Source organism: Diadema antillarum, unplaced genomic scaffold, assembly GCF_040938485.1.
Source record: "Diadema antillarum isolate AM-2024a unplaced genomic scaffold, OU_Dant_1.0 scf00000055, whole genome shotgun sequence".
NCBI lineage: Eukaryota > Metazoa > Echinodermata > Echinoidea > Diadematoida > Diadematidae > Diadema > Diadema antillarum.
This window is the reverse complement of record NW_027270944.1, coordinates 923,223-941,422: the sequence shown is the minus strand read 5'-3', so window position 1 is coordinate 941,422 and position 18,200 is coordinate 923,223. Positions and strand designations below refer to the sequence as shown.

General features: G+C 39.6%; 2 protein-coding genes across 2 annotated transcripts; one reads left to right on the top strand and one right to left on the bottom strand.

Moving 5' to 3' along the window:
- The first annotated feature begins 855 nt into the window (after window positions 1-855).
- Window positions 856-4,691, top strand: LOC139715807 (C-type lectin galactose-binding isoform-like). Its single transcript, XM_071627346.1, has 4 exons — window positions 856-1,125; window positions 1,800-2,066; window positions 3,480-3,608; window positions 4,423-4,691. Exons 1-4 carry the CDS (start codon window positions 1,050-1,052, stop codon window positions 4,689-4,691), a joined length of 741 nt encoding a protein of 246 aa, XP_071483447.1. The 5' UTR covers window positions 856-1,049.
- A 5,141-nt stretch (window positions 4,692-9,832) lies between these two features.
- Window positions 9,833-18,200, bottom strand: LOC139715806 (uncharacterized). The gene is made up of 5 exons (XM_071627345.1): window positions 18,165-18,200; window positions 14,203-15,297; window positions 13,307-13,603; window positions 12,523-12,661; window positions 9,833-10,155 (listed from the first exon to the last, which is right to left on the bottom strand). The coding sequence occupies exons 1-5, from the start codon at window positions 18,198-18,200 to the stop codon at window positions 9,833-9,835; spliced, it is 1,890 nt and encodes a 629-aa protein (XP_071483446.1).

Below are 18,200 nucleotides of genomic sequence, written 5' to 3'. Positions count from 1 at the left end.
TGTTTTGTTGGTTTGTTTGTTTGTTTTATTTCCGTATTAAAAATCAACATATTTCATACATAAAGGTCCAGAAAAGAAAAGAAAAAAACATACGGAGGGTAGCCCATTTTCAGTAGTGACAATGATAGTCACTTCTGGTCTTCCATGGGGCCCTGACATTGTGTGATAAGAATGACAGACAAATTCATTTTGGCGATATATTTATTGGTGCTTGCCAACTGTTTTCTTCATTTCTCCATAAAACGTTTGTTTGTCTGTCTGTTTGTTATTTATCTGACACAATGTATAGTATTGTGCATATCTCGCTAAGGTTGCACGCCTTGTAGCAGGAAGGTGACCTCCCTGCTTATAGCTTGTATAAGATAGGCAACGTTTAATAGCGATGATAGCGGACAGCGCATTGTTCTTGTAATATGTCAACATTATAAGATACATGATCATCAACTGATATAAATTTGAAATTTCAACGTTTTTAAAGGACATTTTCAAGGGGTAAGGGTAGTTTTTTGTATATTTCTTTTACCTCTAGGTGGTTATCGGAAATCAATCAAATGAGCCTATTATATGCAGGACATCATTGTGCGTGGACTCCTTTCTCACTTTACATAAAGCAATAACAATTGTAAGATGGAATGATATTCTTTACACAGTGGGGAGACATACGATCACTGCAAGCTAACTCATTTGTCATAATTACTAGCCAGTATGGCACTAGCGTCAGACGCAAGCTGAATGCCTGCCGCGTTCCTGGTAACGAACAAATTTTGCGCGCCAATCTTCGATCGCATTTCCCTCTCTCTTTCCTCAGAAGCCCATGGCAGAGTTTGTTGACTTGTCAGACTATTCAGTGCTCTTTCAACCAACTGACATAATTCCAGTGCATCCCACCCAGACCCTATGGTATAGTCGCTTCTCCTGCTTTGGAATCTGGAGGAGAGTAGGCACTAGAACCACCTGATTGAGCATAGTCTGTTGATTTACCAACAAGGCTTCTTATTTTTCTTTGTAACGAGTTGCAGAGCTTCGCGCAGAGGAGCAGAAAACAAAATATGTCCGATATCTGTAAGGCATTCTTCGTCATCCTGACCACATCTATGGGTATAGTGTCGGCTGCAGACTTGTCTGGTGAGTGATGGAATGAAAGAGAAAGACACGTTTCTAAACCTGAGTTGATGAAGTGATCCTGTTAAAAGTTGGACATTTCCATTCTTTATGGTGTTCCCGGCACTCAATCCCGCGTGGGGAAATTGATTGTATCGCTCTCAAAGATATCTTCCTCCAATTTTAGGCAGCGTACAATGACTAAAGATTGATGAAAAATATTTCCGAGCAGGAAGCCATTGATTGGTTGCATCATGACTACAGGAAAATGTTGGACGTCACACTGTAAAACCACGGTCAGAAAAAAAAAATAAAAATTTGAAAACTGGGAAAAGCAAATGCGTTGAAACCTATTCCTTTTTGAGTGAGAAACGTTCACGTCGAGCCAGATTTAAGTTTTATAACCACACTCATAGATATCATTTATAACGTAACATTTTAATACCCTCATCTGCTCATAGTGACAGCAAAAAATGTCCTTGTGTCTTCTTTGTCTGTTATATCATTCCATTCCAAGTTTATAGAAGGATCTTGCCATATTATTATGTTGGTCTTTAAAGTCTTGGGATGACTTTTCGCATTTTAATGAATCTTTATGTCAGTTTTCATCATTCTTCGTATAGTATTATTATACTGGACATCACGATATACAAACAACAGTGAGAAGCGCTCTCCAAATGAAACATTTTATTCCGTAGAATCGCCGGCGTGTCCAGCCGACTGGACCTACTGGGATGGCTACTGCTACTCCAAGGAAAAGGGCGTGTCGCAGTGGTCAGATGCGCTCGCATTTTGCCAGTCGGTAGGTGGAGACTTGGTTACCGCTCATTCCCGACGCCAGGTTTATTTCTTGAGCCGTCTGGCACTGCAACCGTCCAATGCTCTCAAAAAGATATGGCTCGGCTGTAGGCGTGCAAAGGGTACGAAAACGTGGAGTTGCGTGGACGACAAGGAGGTTTTAAAAGGTATGCTATCGTGTCATACCCTATTCACTTGCAAGTGGGTCACATCATTATCACCTATATTTTGTCTAAATAACGAAAATTGTATCTGTCATAATTATTTGATAATCTTGAGCTAATATGTCGTATGTTTGTTTGTTTGCTAGTTTGTTTGTTTTGCATGTATTATGGTATTCTAATTGATAATGAAAACGATTCCCTTCCCATTTTCTATTCTGGAATATCGTTATGATACCTTCTCGAGCTACTAAACGCTAAACCTCAAATAAAACGATTAATCAACAATTCTCTCTCACACACACACGCATGACCCAGATAAGATTGCTGTTTCTGACAAAGAGAAACAGAATTAATACTCAGCTCTACACATCACTTAATATAATGATCCTGTTTCTTGACATTTGACCAAACATGATTATGCAAAATCAAAGTCATAAAGAAGTATTGAAATACCCAGATACAGGACTTACACAAATCTAAATGCGCAATAACATTTACGAAATAAACCGCCAACAAGTTAACGACAAAACACTGCACCGGAGTACATGTAGTAAGAATAATCTTACTAAGTCCAACAAAAGATAATCATAAAGGGAAGAAAGATTAATGCTTATATCAAAAGATAAAAAAGTGCTGATTATCGTTCAAGTCAATAACATCCGTATATCATTAAACAAAATATATACTTCAGATATACCTATTCGTGATATACACCGTTTAAAAATTCAGACTTAGTTTTTGCACATTCAGGATACACATGGGCTGCCCCTTTAAACGCTTAACTACAAAAAGTTAATTAGAATGAATATATAGCTCCCTGATGAAATCAAGTATTTTCACCTTATAACAAGAATGCACAAATGCACGTGTGTTTCCTCTTTGCACGCTGTTAGTGTATTCTACATTTCGGCGTTACCCAAGCTGTTCAGTTCAGTTCAGTTCAGTTCAGTTCAGTTCAGTTCAAATTTATTCCGGAGATTTTTTCGCAATAAAATAATGTATAAACATAAATCTCACTTTCTTCAGTGACAAAAATAATGCATGTAAATCTAGCCAAAAAAAGCTGTATATTTCTCTATATAATTTCCGAATGTTTGTGTTTGTAATTTCGTGTATAGATTAAAAAAAGTAGTGTCAAATAATTCTATGAATGGTAATACTTGTCACAAACACTCTCTCCTTTCATTTCTCTCTCTCTCTTTCTTCTCTCTTATTCTTTCTTTGCTTGCCCTCTTCACGCTAACCAATTTCTGCAGCTGTCTTCTTACCTGTCGTAAAGCGTAAGCCCAAAGTTCCAATTGCTATCAGTTCATCCAATGTATATGTTTGATACCTCCTTACAATCAATTATTTTGACATTTTGATATTGCATTCATCCCCACTGCTTTCTGTGTGCAACGGACTTCTTCTCTATAGGCTGGGCCCATGAGACGCCCAGTATAAACGAGAGCTTAGCCGCATCCTTGGTCCTCAACACCCAAACCCTGGTAACCTCGGATGATCATCCAGCCAGCTATTATTACACGATGTGTCAGAAAGTAGCAGGTGAGTAGGTATCGTGTGTGGGCGTGCGTGTATGTGTATAGTAGATGCAGGATATTGATTTCGGGTGATGTTCGTTATTCAAGGTTCATTAATCTGAAAATTAAACCTCAAGGTTTGTTAATCGTTAAATGAAAATGAGAGAAGAGAGAGAGATGCGCACTATATAAAGAAGTACGAACCGTACGTATTTCATTTTCGGAGTGAAGAAACTTCGGGATAACGAACTTTTCTTCATTTTCGGATACGATTCTCCGGATTAATGAACCTTCGAAATAAAGAAATGTAGCCGTTAATATCATCAGTGTGATCAGGGCTGGTCAAATATCTCTCAGCAGATAGACATCCAGTCAGTTAGTCTCGCGTAGAATTACAAGGAGACAGATATATTGAGGCTAATAATAAAATAGTTTATTATATGTGAGAGATGTCAGGTGTCAGGTGTCAGAAGTCGATCAAGTCCGTAAACCTTAAAAATAATTATGATACTACTATCACGAAGACCACTACTTGTACTACTACTTTTACTACTGCTAATAATATAATGATAATGATGATAATGATAACAATAATAACGTTGAAAATGAAATAAACAATATGAGAGTTAATGTGATAGGTATTTCATAGACTTGACCTGTATGTATTTAAGGATGGATTATATAAAGAGATGGATAGAAATAAGATAGATAAGGAGGGCCTAATGAAATATACAAACTTAAGATACTTCTTCTTGGCTTGGGATAGTGGAGCAAAAAAAAACAAAACAAAACAAAACAAAAAACATATGTGTTCATGTCAAATGTTGCTGGTTTTACAGAGCTTTCCGGAAAGAACTCGGTGACTTCGTTTGAAGTGAGACGACTGACGATCAACTTCTGTCTCACAGGCCACATGGTGAGAAAGGCCCATGCTATGACCACCGTGTCGTGCTCGACGCTCTGCCTGATCGAAGGCGAGTGTCTTTCCTTCAATCTCCTCAGAGACGGCACCTGTGAGATCAATCGAATGGATTTGACTCTGACGGGACAAGGCGCCCTTCGGAGAGTCACCGGCTGTGCCAACTTCGAGCCCGTGTATCGCCTGTAAATTATGGACAGTGTTTGAACGATGACTCTATCGATTCATGAAGATTTGAACGTGACGTATCGACCAGTGTGATGGTCAAGCAAATACGAGCTCATTCTGTTTCCAGGACAACTGCGAGCGTTGTTGAGGCTGCTGACCAACGAAGAAAAGTATTCCCAAATATTTTGCAAGCGGGGAGGGGGGGGGGAGGACGGTAGGGGTGCAGGACACCCATGAGTTTGCAAAATGTTAAGTTCAAACTATCGTTCTATTTTGTTGTTATACTGTATACCCAACAACGTTAGGGCTTGTGAATCATTTTCTGTGATATCACGGCGTTGTCATGAATTTCATATGAATTGCATAAAGCGTATGATCAAATCATTGGTCATTCCTGGAAACATCCTACTAAAAGAACTTTAAAAAAGTACCAGAGATAAAGGCAATTACATTCTATGAAATGATATTCCGTCACTTGGATATTCAGTACGTAGTATCAGGGATTTCCAATCGTAGGTCTTATTTTGTTCTTGCTCTTGATGTTATTTTTTTTCCTCTTTTGTTTCCACCTATCGTATTTTGTTGTTGTTATGTGTGGGTTTGTTTTCAGAAAAGACATGTGAATCTTTTAGATGTGCTGACTTACTAAAAGTAATTGCTAGATATAAATATGTTTGCCTATTATTGTAGTGTTTGTAAATATACTTTTATCAACATATAACACTCTGAGTCCGTTATGTACTGAGTTGCGAATTGGTTTGGTAGGCCCGATAAAACAGTGAGATGTTATTTATGTAAGGTGAAAGAGTATATATAGCACATTGTTCAAGCTAACGTTGGCAAACTACGATGAGTTATTCGCCACATTGATCACTGTCAAATTTTGGAGATGCGAAATACGGATGTTTCTACACGAAATGAGCAAATACATAGAGCCGCTGGCTAACAAGAAAAGCATGCGATGGAAGTTTATGTTTACACAATACTGCGATGTCTGGAGTTATTCGTCTCCGGTTGGTTCGTTCTGACGACAGGTTAAAGGAGACCTCCGGATGATTTCCAGACTTTTACGTTTGAACAACTATAGATTAGTTATACCGAATACAGAGTTTCAGAATTTATCGTGATTTGGTTGAGGAATAAGAATGTTTTCAAAATTTACAACAAATTGTCATGAACAAGGATGATGACAAGGCAGCCTCACCATAAGAATGCATGAGTTGGGGCTCAAGGAAGCAGAACAAAAGAAGATGGCATGCATACAAATTCTACACAGGTGAACTTGTAAAGCAAATGGTATTGTAATGGAATTACACTGCTACATTTCTGAAATAAGGGTGAGGCTCCTATGTCACCAACACTGTTCAGTGTAATTTGTTTCAAGATTTTTTCAGAGTATTGTTTCTCTGCTCAAGGACAACAATAAATTCCACAAATCTGTACATGGAGCTGTCGATTTATGTACTACATGATGTGAAATTATAAAAATCGTCTGGAATGCCCCTTTACAGAGAAAGACTGGCGTTTGGAGGCGTTATGACAAAATCATCGATTCCTTACGAAAAGGACACACACACACACACACACACACACACACACATTCACACCCATACTCCCATCGCACACTCACAACCAACAAATCATAAACAGGCTATTTGTGATTGCAACATTGCAACAAAACTACATGTAGTTCTCAAGCCCAAGTTACAGTTAACAGTTATGTTAGTATCTACGCTGGAACCACGATTCCCAAAGAGATGGAAATAGCTTGTACTGTACATGCTTCCACAACCATAGGAGTCAAAGCGCGAAGCGTAAACTTCTTTTCACCCTAATAAAAAAAATAACAAAAAAAAACTTTAAAAAACCCCCAATAACTGCGAAGCATTGGGAATTAATCAAAACAATTAAAGTAAATTCCATTGTTTTCAGATTATCCTGAGAAACAGAAAAGAACATCGTTTGCCACTAAGCCTGAAATATTTTCTTTCCCTTTTCATAATTATCATAAGCTAGTGCCCTTCTCCCCATTTCTCATGACAGGAATGACATGTGTAAAACAATAAGCCAGTGCTTAATTAGCTCATGTGCACATTTGGACAAAGTACTTTTTTCAGTTGGTTGGGCACTTCACGCGTTGCCAAAGCGACATAATGCATAACTTTGCCCGACGTAATAATTAATGGAACTCGTACTAAAAGAAAGAATGAACCTTTGTAGTCCAGGTGACTAGAAAGGGCCCGTAAATCAGCACTTGAGGAAGCATCCATTTCATTGTTTTGCATTCAATGCATTAACATTATCTTTCCTATCAATATTACCAAAATCTATAGACACTTTGTTGCTGTCAGTTGGACATGCTGACAAGCACCCTGATAAGGATTACGCCATGAATAATCATTACATCACTGATGTTTATTTTAGTGAATCTAAAAACCAACATGCCTGTTATGACAAATGGATTTTTTTTTTCTGCACATGCACTAGGGGAACCACGAACTGGCCTAAAGAACAATGCAGGGGATTTGCTCAGTCAAGGCGTTTACCTTTCCGTTCCATGGATAGCAATGTTGGATCACTAGATTGACGGCACATGCAGGCATCGCATTCGGTTGTGCGTTTGTGAGCGTAGTAACCGATTTATTTCAATTACTACACTGGGAAAATGATCTGTAGTGCACAATTCATCAACGCAATTCCTCGTATCGAGGATGAATTGCCATCCAATTACGTATTTCGTTATGGTTCAAGCCCCTCAGCCTTTCTCAGAAACTAAAGAGACCAAACAGAATACAGAAAAAAAGACATTATTCATGACGGCGGGAAGATAATAAAATCATGAAGTCCAGCTCAAATCCAACCAGAATTAAACAATTAGAATAAGATATAGATAATGAAATACCTCGTAAAGTTGTCTCAAATGTTTATTATAAGTCACCGGGTGAAGATAATCGCCAATTTTTTACACTTCAAGATATGAATCCGTGACTGTTCTTGGATGTTGTGGCATGTCTATTATAACGGACATGATAGAGCAGCTGCCGATTTCTCTTCGAAGTCATCGATTATGTTACGCACGAGGTCGACGGTAACATGTTATATGCAAACAGTCTCAACAAAAGCATGCCCATTAACACACACACACACGCACATACACGCACACACGCACACACACACACACACACACACACACACACACACACATCCATCGTGTGACACTTTTAAGGCGTCTCTCGCTCGGTCACTCCCGCCTGCTGTACATGTGCATGGTGACTTTACATTCAAACTTACACCTTTATTGGGTAATCGATCATAAAGAGGCAACAAATTTGCTATTGCGCAGATCCCCCCCCCCCCCCGCCCTCCCTCCATCTCTCTCTCTCTCTCTCTCTCTCTCTCTCTCTGTCTTTAGCAACGGGAACGACAGTAATAACGTGTAAACATACTCATGGAGTTGCATTTGACCTGTTAGGTTATTTATTAACGTCATTATATTGACCACTTTGTCGACAGAAGAAATGATCTGTGTTGGGTCTAACCAGGGAGAGGGTCACCTCCCTGGTCTAACCGAGCTTCCTGTTGCCTACAAAGGATTATAGTAAGCATAATGAAATTGAGGCACTTTCAGCGAGATCAAATAAGACTGAACATGTGGGATTACTCCTTTTTTTTTGTATATCGCAGTAGGATCCCTGTCACAACTTTCGGGAAGAAAGGTTTCTCGATTTTTCGATGTTTCATGTGACTGTTTTTTTTTTATTAGGTCCCTACTCTCACAACTTTTTGCCCATTGTCAATGGCATACCACGAGGTATTTTTCGTTATTCTATGCAGAGTATTCAGGGACACAATTCATTTTTGTTTTATTTCAGTAATTTTTTGTAATTAGATTTGAAAGAAGAAAAAAATATATTTTCAGTTCATGTGTCTCTTAAAAGAAATAAGCTCGCATTTCCCCGAGAACAATGATTCGCTTGCACTTCACATTCTGTCCTTTTTTTACATTATCCCAATAATAAAAAAAAACGATAAAACACAAAGCAGACTCACTAGGATGGTAATTTATACAATGAATGCAACTAATGAAACTATCTGATTTTTAAAATAAAGAATTAGCTGATTTATAGAAAGCTTCCCAATGACTGGGCGTCTTTAAAAGAAAACGTGCTTGTGCATATTCAACTTTGAACTGTTTGAATTTCGAAAATAACGACAGTCGTCACTGCCACGTGAGCAAAATCCTACTTATAATACAGCGTCGAATCTCGCCAGCACCTTTACGTTAATTTCCAACACGCGAGTTCTCATTCTCTATTCCCAAAACAGCATTTCTTACAAAACACTTTGTTCATATGCTGCAAGGCAAAGTGTTCTCAAACGAGTTTACTTTTTACAAATTCGACTCAATATCCAGTGGTACTAACAATGGCATCTACCATTTTGAGAATAAAATTCACGCTTTCCTCCACACTGGAAATGTGGAATATAATGACCAAGACATTTGAACACAAGGTCCGGTCTATAAACTTATCTTGACAAAAACTTTTACATCACTAAACTCTGAGGAAAGAGACCGAATTATTCCATTAATACGATGCTGATGCCTCAAAGTCATTTATCAGTTTATACATGTCAGAAGGAAATGTATCTGTGTACGTGATAATGGGGAGGGACAATCAATTATTTTTCCTCTCGCTAATCAATACCTCTGACTTTTCAGAGCAAAGTCTTCATTCGAGAACTCGCAGAGAAAAAAAAATGATTCGAGAGAATTTTCTATACAAATGTGAAAAAAAAATCATGGAGAGACTGATTACAAGCTAACCATTCCTTGAAGATACTCATCATCTAGACTGGAGTGATTCTTCCATCGAATAAAATTTCTTCTCCTCAGCAACCACAAAAACCTGATGACCTTGTCCAACCCACAGTCAGTCAACATTCTGAAACTTTGTCATCTTACGAGATTTTTGCCTCGCGTCTTCAAAATAGCCTTCAGTGTTTAAACAAAATTATAAGGATGCATGCCTGAAATCAGCCAGTTTGGAAAGGAAGTGCAATTGCAAATATCAGGTCAAACGTGAAGTCATGGAATTACTGACTTCTTCGAATGACAGGTGCATGAGGAAGTTACACGATAAGCCATTTCAACGTGATAAGGTTCACTTTTGTATTTTGTGCCATCTGGCGACAATGCTGCGCGGTGAGTCCGACATGTCGTTCCAGTGCGCGAGCCCGTCGCCGACTGCGCAGTCCTTGCCGCCGACCACGCATCGACCGATGACACGGTGACTTCGGAAGTGGTTGAGCCGAACGCAGACCGAGAGCACGAAGCAGCATTCGGGCATCTCCGACAGCCGCATGCGATCGATGGAGAATGCTTCGTTGTAGATCGGCGAACACGAGCGACGCACGACTTTGGTGTTCTTGTGCTTCATGACTTTCCCACACCGCATGATGGTAATCTTTACGAAGGTATCGAGAACTGTAGCACAAAAATACATCAGCATCAACACCATCAGTCCATTGATCTCTATTGAAGTACTCATTGAAGTCATGAACAGAAAAAACGGCTCCCTCAGTGGTGTGCTCATTATAAAGCGTTTAGATGCTAAGAACAATGAGAGCTGCAATTGACGAAAAATAATACAGTGTAACATCAATAATGGCATGGTTATATTCACGCATTATGGTCATCCTGAATCACCAACTACCCACCGAAACTGTAATATCATCTATGGTAAAGGCACGCAATGTTAAGACGATTTTGATGACTTGCTGATTATCTTTATAATTCTGACACAAATGTTCCACGACATTTTATGGGCGCCAAGTGTCGCATGGACTACTTCGTCACGATATCAGTTTTCGTCGACGAAATGATTGTATTTCGTGGCGAAATGAACAGTTCGTTGAAGAAATAATCATTCGTTATACGAAATGACTGATTTCGTAACGAAATACACCATGCGACACTTGGCGCCCAATAACATTTGCTCCTGCGACAATAATTGTTCCTATGAAATATCTGCACGCTAAGCCAAACATAAATTCGACCCACAAATCCTAGGTCCTTGGAGAAAATAACACTAGAGCAATTGTTGCAGGAGCAAATGTCATGTCACCGACACAAATTAGCTACATGTAGGCTTATACTGAAATGCCATAAAAGATGCCTAGTATCAGATAGTATTTGATGCAGGAAGAGATATTGCTGTAGTCCTAAAAGTGAGTAAGTTTTCATACTTATCAAGTTAAGTCAGCTCAGTTCGAACCTAATCATTGACTTACTGGACTTTCCATTCTGTTTGTCTCTCCACTCTGAGTCTCAAACCCTGTTAGCTTGTTTGAACCTACTCTTTGAGTCTCAAACGAAGGTTAACTTGTTTCAACCTAGTTAATGACTTACTGGACTTTTCCAACTTGTTTGAACCCACTCTTCGAGTCTCAAACCCTGTTACCTTGTTTGAGCCCACTCTTTGAGTCTCAAACCCTGTTAGCTTGTTTGAGCCCACTCTTTGAGTCTCAAACCCTGTTAGTTTGTTTGAGCCCACTCTTTGAGTCTCAAACCCTGTTAGCTTGTTTGAGCCCACTCTTTGAGTCTCAAACCCTGTTAGCTTGTTTGAGCCCACTCTTTGAGTCTCAAACCCTGTTAGCTTGTTTGAGCCCACTCTTTGAGTCTCAAACCCTGTTAGTTTGTTTGAACCCACTCTTTGAGTCTCAAACCCTGTTAGCTTGTTTGAACCCACTCTTTGAGTCTCAAACCCTGTTAGCTTGTTTGAACCCACTCTTTGAGTCTCAAACCCTGTTAGCTTGTTTGAGCCCACTCTTTGAGTCTCAAACCCTGTTAGTTTGTTTGAACCCACTCTTTGAGTCTCAAACCCTGTTAGCTTGTTTGAGCCCACTCTTTGAGTCTCAAACCCTGTTAGCTTGTTTGAGCCCACTCTTTGAGTCTCAAACCCTGTTAGCTTGTTTGAGCCCACTCTTTGAGTCTCAAACCCTGTTAGCTTGTTTGAGCCCACTCTTTGAGTCTCAAACCCTGTTAGCTTGTTTGAGCCCACTCTTTGAGTCTCAAACCCTGTTAGTTTGTTTGAACCCACTCTTTGAGTCTCAAACCCTGTTACCTTGTCTGAACCCACTCTTTGAGTCTCAAACCCTGTTAGCTTGTTTGAGCCCACTCTTTGAGTCTCAAACCCTGTTAGCTTGTTTGAGCCCACTCTTTGAGTCTCAAACCCTGTTAGTTTGTTTGAACCCACTCTTTGAGTCTCAAACCCTGTTAGCTTGTTTGAGCCCACTCTTTGAGTCTCAAACCCTGTTAGCTTGTTTGAACCTACTCTTTGAGTCTCAAACCCTGTTAGCTTGTTTGAGCCCACTCTTTGAGTCTCAAACCCTGTTAGCTTGTTTGAGCCCACTCTTTGAGTCTCAAACCCTGTTAGCTTGTTTGAGCCCACTCTTTGAGTCTCAAACCCTGTTAGTTTGTTTGAACCCACTCTTTGAGTCTCAAACCCTGTTAGCTTGTTTGAGCCCACTCTTTGAGTCTCAAACCCTGTTAGCTTGTTTGAGCCCACTCTTTGAGTCTCAAACCCTGTTAGTTTGTTTGAACCCACTCTTTGAGTCTCAAACCCTGTTAGCTTGTTTGAACCCACTCTTTGAGTCTCAAACCCTGTTAGCTTGTTTGAGCCCACTCTTTGAGTCTCAAACCCTGTTAACTTGTTAGAACCTACTCTGAGTCTCAAACCCTGTTAGCTTGTTTAAACCTACTCTTTGAGTCTCAAACCCTGTTAGCTTGTTTAAACCTACTCTTTGAGTCTCAAACGAAGGTTAACTTGTTTCAACCTAGTTATTGACTTACTGGACTTTCCAACTTGCTTGTCTCCCCACTCTTTGAGCCTCAAACCCTGTGCCTTCATGATGATGAGATTCACACGCTCGGCATTCGGAAGGTAGGTCAGCGAGATGAGAAGTTCGCCGTATTTGGTATCGTCTGCGTCCTGGATTAATGGAGAGATCAGTACGTACGATTTATGGTCAAATTCTCTCGTCTTCCCGGCTTAGACTTATACATTCAATATACTGAGCCAGAGAATACTATTGAATTCAAAGTAGACAAGACTTTTAGTGTTCGACCCCTCCCCCATCTCAAGATACTCGAAGGTGGACACAGTATCTAGCACACAAATCATGCCTTCCAGCATCTTACATGATCAAGTAAGATGAACACTATATTAGATAATAATTCATTCATAATTGCATTATACAATAAATTATATAAGATGTATATTTATATACATGATTATACATTACAATACCAAAGCTGCTTCTCGTGAGCTTCAAATGTATAACATTCTGATCCCCAATTCCGTGTCTCCAGACGCAAATGACTGATTCATCGTCTTCCCAAAGAGCTTAAATCGTAATAGATTGGAAAACTACGAGTACAGTACACTCCTGTTATAACAAGCACGGTTATAACAAAAATCATGCCGCAACATTATCTATTCTATGTATTTATATTGTTTATTTGTTTGGCCATAACGAAATTTCGATAAACATAACGAAAGGAAACTGCCGGTCCCGAGGACTTCGTTATAATGGGAGTCCACTGTATTATGCTGTAGGTTAGATAATTATGATACCTTATCCGGCTTTTCAAGGTCGAGCCAAATGAGTTTTTCACTGTCCGTGTTGGTTCCCGCAAAATCGTGACTTGTCAGGGAATAGGTCACATGACCGACAGGTATCGGATGGGAATAGCGGTCGTACTCGCACACCGTCAGAATTACGTTCATGTCGGCGAGGGCGCATTTGGCGATGCGGAAAGCGAAGTTCTGGCTGAAGTTTGGGCTGCGAGTACCACGTAGGATGGAAGAACTCATGGAACGCTTCTTGTGATCTGGGTCTAAAGCCACTTTGATGAACACATCCCCATTGAACTGTCAGGGTTTCAATGATAGATATTCCACCTTGAAATGCAACCCAACATACTATAATTCCTTGTGCTTACTCAATACGTCCCTATTTCGTACACGCACAAGTTGTACAGATTATATGCATGACATGTACATGTTTCCCCGCAGATAATCTTCGGTTGACCTTTAAATCTACGCATCTTTATATCTACTGTTTTCATTAGGCGTTTTCACATCAGCCCGATGTTTCGAAATAGCGCGCTATTTTCTGACTTGGGAAATTAAAAAATATCTCGAGCTTGGATCTTTATCGGGCTGATGTGAAAACGCCTAATCAGTGTGCATCTTGATGTCTGCCTGTTCAAGCCAATACTCTATGCAACCACGAGCCCTGTTAACAAGGGGAATTCCTGACGCTTGTTTCTAAGGTTTCATTTTCTTTCTGAACAAACAAATACACCAGCCTCCTAAAAAAACAAAAAACAAAAACAAAAACAAAAATTCATGAAATATGGAAATAAAAAGAGTAAAAAGTATTGTGTTGAATTATGAAGACATTTGCAGTGACATTTTAATTATTAAGATATCTTCCAGGATTAATGGAAAAATAATGCTTCTCGTACCTCTTTCGACACAACGGGGAGGTCTGTTGCCTTGGCGACGAACACAGTCAGAAGCTCGATTTCAAAGTCATAGGAGACCTTGAAACTGATTTTGCCTTTTTCTTTCTTACTCTTTTGCTTCCACTTGCCAACATATTTTGCCACCAGCTCTTCTTGTCGTTTGTAAACGGACGGGTCGATTTTGCCGATGGCCGTCTCGATCTCATGTCCGTCGCTCGACATCGAAAGGGAGTAGAGTTGCTCCGGGTTCGACTTCGAGCGCGTCATGGCAAATAACGCCCTCTTGGAGTCGGGAGTGAAAGTTAACCAGGTGCTGCTTCGCTGCCTGTCTTCGGATAGGGCCCCGAGGATTTTCTTTGGTCGAGCGTCAGCGGGAACACACGGTGTGCCGGAACCAGCGGAAAGGCTGCCAAGGGTTTGTCGATCAAGGGGGTCTATGGGAGACACAGGCAACACGAATTGTAGGTTATCCGACAGGGCGCTGGTCAGACCGGGGCAAACCCGGCTCTGTGACTGCGGCGTCGAGGTGCTGATTACAGACGGTATTTCCTCGACTTTTTCAGACAGTCGATTGGCTCCTTTTTCGGCGTCCTTTTTCCTATCAAGTCGCCTTATATGAGAAATGATAGCAACGACGAAGGCAGCCAGGACGCACGCTTCGACAAATACACACAGCATAACCAGAGCGGGAACAGGCACTGCTACACCATGGGCCTGTACTGGATGATCGCCAGGACTAGTGCTTCCTAGCCGCGATGCGTTCCGTCCCGCACTGCTGGATACGGGAGAACTTCTTGTGGCCCACACTGGCACATCCATTACTGCGTCATGATAGAGCTCTTTTCCAAAGACGTCTGACTTTTTGATGGACACAGGGTCGTTTGCTGATGTTGTTTCCTTGGTGTCGAAGACTTGATGATTCGTTGTTCCCGCTGATGCCTCATCGTGACCCTTTGTATCTCCATCATCTTGAGTATGCAGAGTCAAAGTGCCTTGTATTTCTTTGTCAAAAGACTGGTTGATGATTTGATGCAACTTTAAATCTTCCTCAAGGACGTCTCTAGAGTTTTGTGCCTCAACACCAAGTCCGGATTTCTGGAGCAAGAGAAGAATGGACAAACACTTATTTCAATTTCAATTTTATTTTCGTATTTCTCGATGGAAAATATCTCGTATATAACAAAATATAATAATACAGAATGCCCAGCTTGGATGTACACATGAAGAAATAGGAATACAAATATAATACATGACGGTCGATGTGTCATTTTCAATCAAAGTAAAGGATGCAAAGAGAAATACGATGGAACCTACTAAAAAGCAAAGCTTGTTGAGCGTAGGTCCCAACAAAATCCTAGTGAGGGGAACAGAATGAGGAGCGCGGGTACAACTAAGACCAAAAGTAAGGATAAACAAAAGAGAATGACTGTTAATACTCGGGGCACAGAAAATTCTTCTCACATGTATTTATGTGTATGATAAAATGAGAACAGGTATAAAAACCACATGCTGCACACTATAGCAGTTGCTCTAATAGCAATTTTGACATATTGACTCATAATTCAGCAAATGAATCAAAATGGGAGATAATTTTCTTTTCTTTTGATGGGAGGGGAAGGGGTCAGTGATGCACAACTTTTGACATTAGTTTGATGATGTAAATCTATATCATTTGATTAGGTATGTATTCTCACTAATGTAATCCAACAATAAAAACTTTGCTCTCTGCGATTGTGTCTCCTTATTCCTGTTCTCTGTCTGTCTGTCTGTCTGTCTGTCTTATTCTTTTTGCTTTCCCTTCTATATACTTTTCATAGTGAATAGCAGAAGAGTACCGCACAACAATCACATTATTAACTCCACAATCTCTGAGTCCACAATCAGATCCCATGATAAAGAGTATATCAACGCAAGAGGAAATGCGATTTTGATGTACGTTACGAAAAGAAAATGAATGCACAACGGAAATGAAATAGTCACTCACAAAATCAATTTTCCTATATTATATGAAACGTACAACACAAAAGAAAGTACTCTTGCGAGGATATGCATTTGAATGCTCTATGTGTTACAGAGCAGTAGAATATTAAACGTACGACTCATTTTTTTCGTACATTGCATATTGTTCACTTCACTTTTGTTATACATTTTAATATTTCATTATAATGTTTCATTATTACTGTATACTCTCTTCATTTCACATTGCATTGCTTACATTATTCTCTATTACAAAAGTAAAGTAAATGTTACTGGTTTCGTCGAAAATGAAAATGAATTTCAATCTAAAGAATAATGCTTCTGCTTTTGCCTATATAGGTATTTCCACTTTTAGATTGCGTTATAATCAATGCTTTCCGTAAATACCAACCAAGCAACAAACATTTTCTTTGAAATGGAGATGTCAAATGAAATCATAGCTCATATCCCCATTCGCGCCAGAGCCAGAAACAAGCATGAATACGTAAATTATTGTCAGAAACCAATTTATGATCAAGCAGATAAGGGGGAATACGCAGGTGTACATTGCTCTCATATTAATTATGACGTCAGGGAGGCCCCGTCTACATTTCGAATCTCGACAACCATGTAGTTGTCCTCCAATGTGGATGGGTTCCGCCCTGAAAACTAATTTGCCTCTGAAATGATCAACGCATAACAACCTGCCGCCCACAGTAACTTCATAATGTATTCAAACTTCCCTCACAGTCTGGGTTGATCAGCTAACAACTATCTAATGCTCGACGAAGAAAGAGTACAAACACTTACATATTCAAAACGCGTGCATACCATGAATGCAATTGAAGGTTGTTATGGACAACCGAACAACTTGCCCGGAATTACCCGTCATAACAAGATTGGAATCCAAAGTAATTTCAGCAAATATTAAGTTGGAAGAGGTGAATTAACAGCTAAACAAGTCTTCATGAAACACGAAACAAATCTACATACAATTTGATTTAAATACATGACAAGTAAAGAAGTCTTATTTGACTCATTCTACTCACTATTTAGTCCTGGCAACCTCAAAGCGTGACTGCCGACTATATATATATATGCAGGGCTTGCCCAGGCTAGCATGACTTGGTGCACGCAAAACGAATAGGAAATGATATACAGACACACATTCCAGAATTCTAATTTCTCACAGCGCCAAGAAAGTCCATGCGTTCCTATAAGAAACGTTTGTTTCTGGTTTGCGCTAAACCCTGCCACACTATGCGATCTCTATCTTAAGTTCTATAACGTAATTTTACGTGAAAAAGGAGGTGTGGCACTTCCGGGTAAATCTAAAACAAATTCGATGGTGATTCCGAAAATGAACGAGACAGGTAAATGAATCATTCGTAAAGAAGTACCCAGAACACACAATTAACTGAATTTAGTTAAGATTGATTTGAAAATTAATAATACTTTGCAAATGTAGTCATTTGAATTGAAATAAATTCTAATCAATTTTAAGTGAAGATGAAAGCAAGCATTCACAGCAACACCCATCGGCCTCAAGTAACTGGAAAGAGTTCCTTATGTCCCCCCCCCCCCCCCCACCAACTTGCACAAAACAAACAAACTACTATTCATTTTTACCAATAATAAACTAAATTAAGGTTATGCCATTTATGGGAAGACTTCCCATAACCTTTAGGCTTTATTTAGTCCACCAAGCATCAGCAAAAAGAAAACAAAAACAAAAACAAAAACAAAAACAGGAACCTATCTATTTTGTGCAAACTAGTGGGGGGAGGACATTTCCAGTAACTTGTAAATTTATGGTAAATAACTGGGATAGAGATAAGTTTTGGGTTTGGATTTTGATGATGAATATTTAGATTATCCTCGGTCCATGGGTATTTGGATTTGGTTGGGGTTGAGGCTGGGTTTAAATTTAGTGTTTTACTCTGTGGGTGTGGGTAGTAACATTACGAAACTATTTCGATTCCAATTTTCGCAAAAATGTCACTTACCTTATACTTCTCGAGCAGAGTACGAGTGAGATCCAT

What these genes read in the sequence shown, in the direction of transcription:
- LOC139715807 (XM_071627346.1), top strand. Translation starts at nt 1,050, where the DNA reads ATGTCCGATATCTGTAAGGCATTCTTCGTCATCCTGACCACATCTATG. An exon ending in GTCGGCTGCAGACTTGTCTG is followed by an intron (nt 1,126 to 1,799) that starts GTGAGTGATGGA and finishes TTTATTCCGTAG; the next exon opens with AATCGCCGGCGTGTCCAGCC. An exon ending in CGACAAGGAGGTTTTAAAAG is followed by an intron (nt 2,067 to 3,479) that starts GTATGCTATCGT and finishes TCTTCTCTATAG; the next exon opens with GCTGGGCCCATGAGACGCCC.
- LOC139715806 (XM_071627345.1), bottom strand. Translation starts at nt 18,200, where the DNA reads ATGGATCTCACTCGTACTCTGCTCGAGAAGTATAAG. An exon ending in CTCTGCTCGAGAAGTATAAG is followed by an intron (nt 15,298 to 18,164) that starts GTAAGTGACATT and finishes CTCTTGCTCCAG; the next exon opens with AAATCCGGACTTGGTGTTGA. An exon ending in TCCCCGTTGTGTCGAAAGAG is followed by an intron (nt 13,604 to 14,202) that starts GTACGAGAAGCA and finishes AAACCCTGACAG; the next exon opens with TTCAATGGGGATGTGTTCAT.